Below are 11014 nucleotides of genomic sequence, written 5' to 3'. Positions count from 1 at the left end.
GATGGGAACCAGACGTCCCTCTAAAAGCTCCTCACAGTGGTGGTGATGGGAACCAGACGTCCCTCTAAAAGCTCCTCACAGTGGTGGTGATGGGAACCAGACGTCCCTCTAAAAGCTCCTACAGAAAGTTCCTACATGAGCTGGTTCTGAATTCACTGCCTGATGACTGAGACGCTGTTTTATGAGAGTTTAGAGAACTTCAACTCCATTCATGGTGGAGGGAGACATGCAGGGCGCTGTGCGGCAAAATAGCCCCCAAAGAAAACTCATTATTCCAGATTTTCCACTGTTTTCCATCATCAACATTCCATATAAGCTCAGAAGACTCGTGTAGGTTCTCTGGTGGTTCTGGATGGTAAATAAAGTGTCTATATCTGTGTTGTAGTCATGGTGACGCCTGGTTCCCATCACCACCACTGTAAAGACGTCTGGACCGTTTCACTCCAAACCCTCTGAACCTCTGATTACACCTCACTCACTGAAGTGGAGAATCCTACCTGTGGTGTTCCTTGAGATCAACCTTCCTGCAGTGTTTAGTTCCCACCTGTATCTAACATGCCCGCCCGCCCGGAAATGACATTTCCCAAATATTTAAATGCACAATTTCTATTTATTGTGAGTTTAAAATACTGGGGAAAAGCGAAATGTGCCAAGACTTGTGCCCAGGCCCCTTTTACAGGCGTCAGTGTGTTAAACTCAGCAAATAAACAGTAACTGTGTGTTTAAACGTGCAGGAGGGTGTCTTTGTATAGGGTGTGTTAACTTACTCACACCTAGAAAATCAACAACAGCACGGAATCTGACCAGAGGTGTCCGACGTTCTCCTACACCTGCATGCAAAGTATGACAAGGCGAGTTAGACGTAATCGTAATTCTGTCATTTCTGACTGCACCTCTCTATCGAAGCGCCCGGGTCTCCTGAGCGCCGGGTCCAGCGCGTCCGGCTGATTCGTCGCGGCGATGATGATGAAACTTTCATCGCTGCCGATTCCATCCATGAGCGTGAGGAGCTGGGCGACGATGCGGTTTTCCGGAGCGCTGCCGGATGCGCTCCGCCTGGGACAGAGGGCGTCAATCTCATCAATAAACAAAACACACGGACCCTCCAGCGCTGCTTCTCGCGCCTGGGCGAACGCCCTGCGGAGGTTCTCCTCGCTCTCTCCTGGTCGAGAGCCCATGACCACCGGGCCGTTTATGGTCACGAATGCTGCCCCAACTGCCTGCACCACATTTCGGACAAGCTGGGTTTTCCCTACCCCTGGTGGCCCCACCAACAGCGCCCCTCGTGGGCAGGGCAGACCCAGCCACTTCAGACTGCCTGGATAGCGCAGAGGAACCTCTAGCATCTCCTTGAGTGAGGCAAACACCTCCTCAACTCCTCCCAAGGGCACAGCTGGAGACCTTCTAGCAGGCTGTTGGTACCTCTGGACCGTCTGTACCGAGCCCAAGTCCAGTCGCGTCTCAGCCGTGACCAAACCGGCCTTGTGTGATCCCGAGTTCACGTTCTCCACCTCCAAAAACTGAACCAGAGTCCCAGCTCCTGCTACATTCACCAGGTGCTTCTCATGCACGTACAGGCCTGTCAGCAGCTCCTTTGCCAGCTCCTGTATGAACCGGGTGGACGTTGTCATCTTCTGTTGAGAACTTTGCACCAGAACCTTCACGCGCAGGCGCTTGAGATGTGGACAGGTTAGTGGCTTTAGCTGAGAGCGCTGGAGGTGGAGCTTGGCGGTATTTACATTCAATTCATCATGGGTGTCCTTACCTCCACTGGGCTGAGGAAACATCTGAACACTGAGTTTTGGTGTAGTGCAGGTGGTTTGGAACTGCAGGTAGCCGTCAGCCAGGTCGCTCCGAGGCCAGGCGGTGCACAGGCACGCCCCCTGTGGCAGCAGAACGAGGAGCGGAGAGCCAATCTTCAGCCTGAGCTCCTCCATCACCGCAGGACCCAGACGACACCTCTGAGTGCCGGCATCCACCAGGTCCGGAGGCAGCACAGTCAGATCCATGTCCTCCGCAGGAACCTAGCAGGTCACAACAGCATCCACAGAACCTGGATCATCACATAAACACAGATCAGTTGGCACTATTGATCACACACTTACGTAGTGCAATGGATCAATGGTCATCCTGGATTGGTCAATGGTCAGCAGCGTGGTGATTCCAGAACCAGAGGTGGGCGCCCCTCTCCTACACCTACTGTTATGTGCCATCACCAGCAAGAGGAAATAGTGTTTGTCTGTTATTAGAAGTTGTGTAATCTATTTGGGACACTACACATTGGTGCTGTGCACTGCAGTGGAAGTCCACCATGCTCAGAAGGTTTCTGCACAGTTATATAGTTAAGATACACACACACACACACACACACACACACACACACACACACACACAGATCAGGCCACTGTGATTATATACAGCTGCACTCTGTAGTTCTACAGTTACAGACTGTAGTCCATCTGTTTCTCTGATACTCTGTTACCCTGTTCTTCAGTGGTCAGGACCCCCATGGACCCTCACAGAGCAGGTACTGTTTGGGTGGTGGGTCATTCTCAGCACTGCAGTGACACTGACGTGGTGGTGGTGTGTTAGTGTGTGTTGCGCTGGTCTGAGTGGATCAGACACAGCAGGGCTGCTGGAGGCAAAATAGTCCCCAAAGAAAACTCATTATTCCAGATTTTCCACTGTCTTCCATCATCAACATTCCATATAAGCTCAGAAGACTCGTGTAGGTTCTCTGGTGGTTCTGGATGGTAAATAAAGTGTCTAAATCTGTGTTGTAGTCATGGCGACGCCTGGTTCCCATCACCACCACTGTAAAGACATCTGAACCATCTCACACACTGATGTCCCTCCTGGAGATCCACGTTCCTGCAGGGTTTAGTTCTAACCTGGAATCTAACATGCTCCTCCCCCACTTACCAAACAGCTGTATCTGATCCAGCCAATCAGCAGCTTCTGGTGAAGTTAACGAGCTGGAGCAGGTGTGGCAGATTGTGGTTGGTACCAGGCTCTGCAGGAAGGCAGGATCTCCAGGACCAGGTTTGATGACCACTGTAAATTCACAGGTCAGTTCCAATCAGGACACTTGATCCGTGTAATCTTACACAATTTACTGAGATTAGAAGAACATGCCAGACAGACTTCTGCATGCCTGGATTAATGCTACACTCTTTAAAAACACGGTTCTTCAAGGGTTCTTCAGGATAGGGAACGGTTCTATGCAGAACCATGAACACACAGATGAGCCTTTGATTGCTTAGATGTTTTAGATCGATGCTGCACCAAAAACGGTTCTGCTGTGGTTACAAATGTGAGACGTACAACACGTTCTCCACCACTCTGGAGAACCACTTCACCATGTAAAGAATTTCACCATGTTTTAAGAGTGTAGAACGCTTAGCTAGGGTGTAGTGCTCAGGAACGCCATGTAAGCGAAGCGAGTTCTGCGCACTCGTTGAGCGCACTAGGTAGGGCGCAAGCGCGCTTATTGGAGCGCAGCCGCTGCTGAGTCGCAGGCCGTGGACTAAACATGAGCGAACTCACCATCAGCCCCTCCAGCTTCTCATGTCCTCTCACTCCTCCATCACTCCTCCATCACTCCTCCCTCTCTCCGTCCGTCCGGCTGTGGAGGAACGCATGTGGACACGCTTTCTTATTTTGCGTTTCCTACAGCGAGGAAAACACACAGTACTGCCCCCAGTGGCCTGGAGCGCAGAGGGCAATGACGCTAAAGGGGAATCCGCCAGTTTTTCAAAATTCCCCAGAATCCAGTGTGTGAAATGGTTCAGACGTCTTTACAGTGGTGGTGATGGGAACCAGGCGTCGCCATGACTACAACACAGATATAGACACTTTATTTACCATCCAGAACCACCAGAGAACCTACACGGGTCTTCTGAGCTTATCTGGAATGTTGATGATGGAAAACAGTGGAAAATCTGGAATACTGAGTTTTCTTTGGGGACTATTTTGCCGCACAGCGCCCTGCATGTCTTGTGTGTGTACATGCAGCGCTACAGAAAGCAGAGCACCGCGCACCGCCTGGGCTCCGCAGTGAGGGGGTAGCGGTCTCCCTGCTCTCCTCTGAGCGCTCAGGTCACTCTGCCCTGGGGCAGCTGATAGAGCTGTTTGTTTAAGTCCTTCTCGGTCTTTACGTAAATCACATGATCTACTATTTATAGCAGCGATAAGGCGCCGTGTGGAGCTGTTCAGAAGGAGAACGCCAAGGACGGCGTTTTCATTTCACACCCGTATTCTGGCAGACAAATCCCACCCGTTGCTGTAGTCCTGTTGGACTTATGAAACACGAGCCAATCGGGGCCTTGTAGGAATAGAGGTGTGTTTTTACCAGAATACAGGTGGGAAATATCTAGGATCCCATTTATGGAGGGTTTGAGCAGAGAGAGAGAGAGACAGAGAGAGACAGACAGAAAGAGAGAGACAGACAGAAAGAGAGAGAGAGACAGAGAGAGACAGACAGAAAGAGAGAGACAGACAGAAAGAGAGAGAGAGACACAGAGAGACAGACAGAAAGAGAGAGAGAGACAGACAGAAAGAGAGAGAGAGACACAGAGAGACAGACAGAAAGAGAGAGAGAGACACAGAGAGACAGACAGAGAGAGAGAGACAGACAGAAAGAGAGAGACGCCAAAGAAAGAGTATCAAAAGAAAGTGGTGGGGCTAAACCGCTGTAGCTGAATGGGTGGAGCTAAACCGCTGTAGCTGAATGGGTGGGGCTAAACTGCTGTAGCGAATGGGTGGAGCTAAACTGCTGTAGCTGAATGGGTGGGGCTAAACCACTGTAGCTGAATGGGTGGGGCTAAACCGCTGTAGCTGAATGGGTGGGGCTAAACTGCTGTAGCTGAACGGGTGGAGCTAAACTGCTGTAGCTGAATGAGTGGGACTAAACCGCTGTAGCTGAATGGGTGGAGCTTAACCACTGTAGCTGAATGGGTGGGACTAAACCACTGTAGCTGAATGGGTGGAGCTTAACCACTGTAGCTGAATGGGTGGGACTAAACCACTGTAGCTGAATGGGTGGAGCTTAACCACTGTAGCTGAATGGGTGGGACTAAACCGCTGTAGCTGAATGGGTGGAGCTTAACCACTGTAGTGTGTCTATATATGGACGGTATGGATTGGGAAGTGGATCGAATATTTCAGAACAATGTATACATACCATATTACTCTATTACTGGGGTTTACATGATATTGACCCTTTAAAGCACTGACACATGTACAACCAAGCCTGTGTGTGTAGACTGTAGACTGTAGACTGTAGAAGAGAGAGAGAGCAGCACACTGAACCAGAGAGAGCGAGAGAGAGCGAGAGAGAGCGAGAGAGAGCGAGAGAGAGCGAGAGAGAGCGAGAGAGAGAGTGTGAGAGAGAGAGAGAGAGTGATAGGTAGAGAGAGTGTGAGAGAGAGAGGTAGAGAGAGTGTGTGTGAGAGAGAGAGAGAGAGAGAGAGAGAGAGGTAGAGAGAGTGTGAGAGAGAGAGAGTGAGAGGTAGAGAGAGAGAGAGAGAGAGAGGGAGAGAGAGCAGCACACTGAACCAGAGAGAGCGAGAGAGAGCGAGAGAGACAGAGAGAGAGAGAGGTAGAGAGAGTGTGAGAGAGAGAGAGTGAGAGGTAGAGAGAGAGAGAGAGAGAGAGGGAGAGAGAGCAGCACACTGAACCAGAGAGAGCGAGAGAGAGCGAGAGAGAGCGAGAGAGACAGAGAGAGAGAGAGGTAGAGAGAGTGTGAGAGAGAGAGAGTGAGAGGTAGAGAGAGAGAGAGAGAGAGAGAGGGAGAGAGAGCAGCACACTGAACCAGAGACAGAGAGAGAGCAAGAGAGAGAGAGAAAGAGAGAGAGAGAGAGAGAGAGAGAGAGAGAGTGTGTGTGTGTGTGTGTGTGTGTGTGTGTGTGTGTGTGTGTTTCTTGGCACTGTGCTGCACTTCTTCGTCACGCTGCGAGTTCTCGCGTTGCAGTGTGTGTATATCTGTGTGCCGGCTGTGTCCTGTTCTCCCTCTAAAGTCACGGGGGCCTTCTCCGGGCCTGCAGGCTGAGACGGGTTCAGAGGAAGAGAAGGATAAGAGAAGGGGAGACGGAGAGAAGGAAAGACAGAGAGACCTACGAAGAGAACTGTAGAGAGAGTTTCTCAGTCTGAGGAAGATGACCACAGGTGTCTGAGTGACAGACGCTCCCTCTGTTTTCTGCCTACTGGACACAGGCCGGCGTGGACTGGACAGCGAGCGCGTGAGGCATGTCCGTGCTGCTTCGCCGTGTGCCCTTGCTGCAGCAGGAGGCCCTGTGGAAAATCAAACACTTCCACAGCGTTCCTGCGCTGTGGAACCAGCAGGCCGCCAAAGGTACGACTACACTAGTGCGCTCGTGTCATGCTTGCGAGTCTGACCCGGTTCAGGTCAGTCTGGAGCTGCTGAAGGTTCTGCTCTCCACAGTCACACGTTGTCCTCACTTCTTTAGGGATTATCTTCTAGATAAAGGTTCTGCGTTCTGCTCTCCGGCTCTGTAAAGCTGTAAACCAGTGGCCGTGAAGGAGAGGTCAGATAAAGGTGAAATCCTCCCTGACTGCTGTAGCCATGAGTCCCCCCTCCAGACCTCGCTGCTCCGAGTGGTCTGTGATTGAGTGTCTGTGCTGCCGAGTCTCTTTCCCAATCCCTGTGGTTTTAGAGTATTATTATTTGGGATTGTTCCGGCCGTGGGTCGTGGCAGGCCGGCCTCGCTGGATTTCTGCCAGCCAGCTGCTAATAATGTCTCGCTGTCAGTGGAGGACGCCGTGCCAGTTATGGGGGGCATGTGAAAGCTGAGCCACGAGGCAGAGCGGAGCCAGGGAGGGCACTGAATACTCCTTACTGTCTCAGTACACCTCACTGCCTCTTTTACTGACCCACTACTCCTTACTGCCTCTATTAATGACTCCGTACTCCTTACTGTCTCTATTACTGAGTCAATATGCTTTACTGCCTCTATTAATGATTCAGTACTCCTCACTGTCTCTATTACTGAGTCAATATGCCTTACTGCCTCTATTACTCACTTGGTGCTCCTGACTGCCTCTATTACTGACTCAATACTCCTTACTGTCTCTGTTACTTACCCTGTGCTTCTACCTACCTCTATTACTGACTTAATACTCCATACTGCCCAATTACTGACTCAGTATGCTATACTGCCTCTATTACTGACTCAATACTCTTTACTGTCCCTATTACTGACCCTGTACTTCTTACTACCTCCATTAATAAATTGGTACTCCTGACTGCCTTCATTACTGACTCAATACCCCTTACAGTCTCTATAACTGACTCAGTACTCTTCATACCTTCTATTACTGACTCATTACTCTTTACTGTCTCCATTACGGACTCAATATGCCTTACTGCCTCTATTACTCAATTGGTACACCAGTCTGCCTTTATTACTCTTTACTGCCATTCATACTAACTGAGTACTCCTTATTGTTTCTTTTACTGAGTTAATATGCCTCTATTAGTGACTCAATATTCCTATACAACTGACTCAATACTCATTACTGCCTCTATTATTGACTCGATATACCTTACTGTTTCTATTACTGAGTTAGTACTCCTTACTGCCTCCATTACTGACTCAAAACTCCTTAATGCCTCTATTACTGATTCAAAACCTGTTACTGCTTCATTTATGTCTCAGTACTCCTGACTGCCGTCCATACTGACTGAGTACTCCCTACTGCTCCTATTACTGACTCATTACTCATTGCTTCTTTACTCATTTCTTACTGCCTCTATAGCTGACTCCGTACTCCTTACTGCCTCTTATTGACTCAATGTTCCTTACCATCTCTATTACATGAGTCAGTATCCCTTATTGCCTCTATTACTGATTCAGTACTCCTGCCTGCTTCTATTATGAACATCTGGACACTGAACAATGGAAGGAGAGAGCGACATACTGAAAAATAGAGAGAGAGAGAGAGAGGGGGGGAGCAGCACACTGAACCAGAGAGAGAGAGAGAGAGAGAGAGAGAGAGAGAGAGAGAGAGAGAGAGAGGGAGAGAAAGGGAGAGAGAGGGAGAGAGGGAGAGAGGGAGAGAGGGAGAGAGGGAGAGAGAGGGAGCAGCACACTGAACCAGAGAGAGAGAGAGAGAGAGAGAGAGAGAGAGAGAGAGAGAGGGAGCAGCACACTGAACCAGAGAGAGAGAGAGAGAGAGAGAGAGAGAGAGAGAGGGAGCAGCACACTGAACCAGAGAGAGAGAGAGAGAGAGAGGGAGCAGCACACTGAACCAGAGAGAGAGAGAGAGAGAGAGAGAGAGAGAGAGAGAGGGGGAGCAGCACACTGAACCAGAGAGAGAGAGAGAGAGAGAGAGAGAGAGGGAGCAGCACACTGAACCAGAGAGAGAGAGAGAGAGAGAGAGAGAGAGAGAGAGAGAGGGAGCAGCACACTGAACCAGAGAGAGAGAGAGAGAGAGAGAGGGAGCAGCACACTGAACCAGAGAGAGAGAGAGAGAGAGAGGGAGCAGCACACTGAACCAGAGAGAGAGAGAGAGAGAGGGAGCAGCACACTGAACCAGAGAGAGAGAGAGAGAGAGAGAGAGAGAGAGGGAGCAGCACACTGAACCAGAGAGAGAGAGAGAGAGAGAGAGGGAGCAGCACACTGAACCAGAGAGAGAGAGAGAGAGAGGGAGCAGCACACTGAACCAGAGAGAGAGAGAGAGAGAGGGAGCAGCACACAACCATGGAGAGGGAGAGAGAGAGAGGGAGAGAGAGAGAGAGAGGGAGCAGCACACTGAACCAGAGAGAGAGAGAGAGAGAGAGAGGGAGCAGCACACTGAACCAGAGAGAGAGAGAGAGAGAGGGAGCAGCACACTGAACCAGAGAGAGAGAGAGAGAGAGAGGGAGCAGCACACTGAACCAGAGAGAGAGAGAGAGAGAGAGAGAGAGAGAGAGGGAGCAGCACACAACCATGGAGAGGGAGAGAGAGGGAGAGAGAGAGAGAGAGAGGGAGCAGCACACTGAACCAGAGAGAGAGAGAGAGAGAGAGAGAGAGAGAGAGAGAGGGAGCAGCACACAACCATGGAGAGGGAGAGAGAGAGAGAGAGAGAGAGAGCGAGAGAGCAGCACACTGAACAATAGACTGATAGAGAAGGAGAGCAAACATCCAGAGGTCATCATATTGAACAACAATACTTTGTCAGTGATATGGGAGCAGAAATGTGGACGAGCTGGGGGTCTCTGAGGGGCAGTCTGAGGACCGATGCCGTAAAGACTGCGTATAAATGTGTTTGTCAGTGATGCTTGTGTTTTGTAGGCGTGCGCTATAAGGATGTCCTGGTGGGCGTTCCTAGGGAGATCGTACAGAATGAGCGGCGCGTGGCCGTCTCCCCAGCAGGTGTGGAGACTCTGGTGAAGCAGGGTTTTCGTGTTCAGGTGGAAGCTGGAGCTGGAGGAGAAGCAAAGTTCTCAGATGATCAGTACAAAGCTGCTGGAGCCGCCATCACTGACATTAAGGGGGCTTTCGGCTCAGACCTGGTGCTCAAGGTGAGAAATGTGCACCTGGATGTCCAGGTGCGGCTCACAGAGACGTCACATAACTATATAATTTGCACGTTAGTAGTAGATGCTGAATAATTCATGTTGTATATAATAATGGATGGGGTTAGTGAGCATTGATTAAGCGATGATTAACCTGTGCAGGTGCGTGGGCCAGTGTTTAATGAAGCGTTAGGTGTCCATGAGGCAGAGCTGCTGAAGGAGCGCTCCACGCTGGTCAGCTTTATTTACCCAGCGCAGAACCCAGAGCTGATGAAGAAACTTTCTCAGAGACAGAGCACCGTGCTGGCCATGGACCAGGTGCCCCGGGTTACCATCGCTCAGGGATACGACGCCCTCAGCTCCATGGCCAACATTGCCGGGTACGAGACACCAACTTTTTACACATGTTTTTAAAAGCCTTAGTGGAGCTGGTTGGCTCTGAACTGCTGTAGGCTGAATGAGTGTTGCTAAGATGCTGTAGGCATAATGGGTGGAGCTAAACTGCTGTAGGCATAATGGGTGGGGCTAAACTGCTGTAGGTTGAATGGGTGGGGCTAAAAGATTCTGGGTTTGGCGGTTGCCAGGAGACGGTACTTGTCTGACTGCATTGTGCCGAGTGTAAAGTTTGGTGGAGGGGGGATCATGGTGTGGGGGTGTTTTTCAGGAGTTGGGCTCGGCCCCTTAGTTCCAGTGAAAGGAACTCTTAAAGCTTCAGCACCAAGAGATTTTGGACAATTTCACACTCCCAACTTTGTGGGAACAGTTTGGGGACGGCCCCTTCCTGTTCCAACATGACTGCCCACCAGTGCACAAAGCAGGTCCATAAAGACGTGGATGAGCCAGTTTGGTGTGGAAGAACTTGACTGGCCTGCACAGAGTCCTGACCTCAACCCCATAGAACCCCTTTGGGATGAATTAGAGCGGAGACTGTGGGCCAGGCCTTCTCGTCCAACATCAGTGTCTGACCTCACAAATGCTCTTCTGGAAGAACGGTCAGAAATTCCCATAAACACTCCTAACCCTTGTGGAAAGCCTTCCCAGAAGAGCTGAAGCTGTTATAGCTGCAAAGGGTGGGCCGAAATCATATTAAACCCTATGGATTAAGAATGGGAACGTCACTCACGTTCATGTGTGTGTGAAGCCAGTTGAGTGTATAATGTGTGTGTGTGTGTGTGTGTGTGTGTGTGCAGGTATAAGGCTGTGGTTCTCGCTGCAAACCACTTTGGACGGTTTTTCACTGGCCAGATTACAGCTGCAGGGAAAGTGCCTCCAGCGAAGGTACAACACACAAACACACGCATGTTTGTAAACACACACATCCTGTACACGTCACGGCCATATTAAGAACTAAGCTCTTTTGCTAAATGACATCATTTATGTGTTTTTTAAAATCCCTGCTATGACGTACTAATGAAGATGCACCAATACCAGCATGTGTTGTATTATGTATATTTTCCCCTGGAATCACCGCCTTCTCTGAATTCCGAGCTCAATTTG

General features: G+C 50.2%; 2 protein-coding genes across 4 annotated transcripts in view; one reads left to right on the top strand and one right to left on the bottom strand.

Moving 5' to 3' along the window:
- The window catches only part of spata5l1 (spermatogenesis associated 5-like 1), a 9333-nt gene extending 5644 nt beyond the window's left edge, over window positions 1-3689 (bottom strand). The window contains exons 1-2 of one of the 3 annotated variants that reach the window (XM_017684806.1): window positions 3547-3689; window positions 894-2053 (exon numbers count right to left, since the gene is read on the bottom strand). In XM_017684806.1, coding sequence (XP_017540295.1) covers window positions 894-2009 — 1116 coding nt within the window. In that variant the 5' untranslated portion in view covers window positions 2010-2053; window positions 3547-3689. Of the gene's footprint in view, window positions 1-893; window positions 2054-2105; window positions 2356-2922; window positions 2982-3546 lie in introns of those variants that run through there. The other 2 variants (XM_017684807.2, XM_017684805.2) reach the window with 2 other exon arrangements.
- A 2242-nt stretch (window positions 3690-5931) lies between these two features.
- LOC108412674 (NAD(P) transhydrogenase, mitochondrial-like) overlaps window positions 5932-11014 on the top strand; it is a 40129-nt gene continuing 35046 nt past the window's right edge. The window contains exons 1-4 of the mRNA XM_017684802.2: window positions 5932-6352; window positions 9294-9523; window positions 9680-9897; window positions 10708-10795. Of these exons, the coding sequence (XP_017540291.1) occupies window positions 6247-6352; window positions 9294-9523; window positions 9680-9897; window positions 10708-10795 (642 nt within the window). The 5' untranslated portion in view covers window positions 5932-6246. The remainder of the gene's footprint in view (window positions 6353-9293; window positions 9524-9679; window positions 9898-10707; window positions 10796-11014) is intronic.

Source organism: Pygocentrus nattereri, chromosome 7 (assembly GCF_015220715.1).
Source record: "Pygocentrus nattereri isolate fPygNat1 chromosome 7, fPygNat1.pri, whole genome shotgun sequence".
NCBI classification, from domain to species: domain Eukaryota; kingdom Metazoa; phylum Chordata; class Actinopteri; order Characiformes; family Serrasalmidae; genus Pygocentrus; species Pygocentrus nattereri.
The sequence above is the reverse complement of the archived record's forward strand: the minus strand, read 5'-3'. Positions and strand labels throughout refer to the sequence as shown.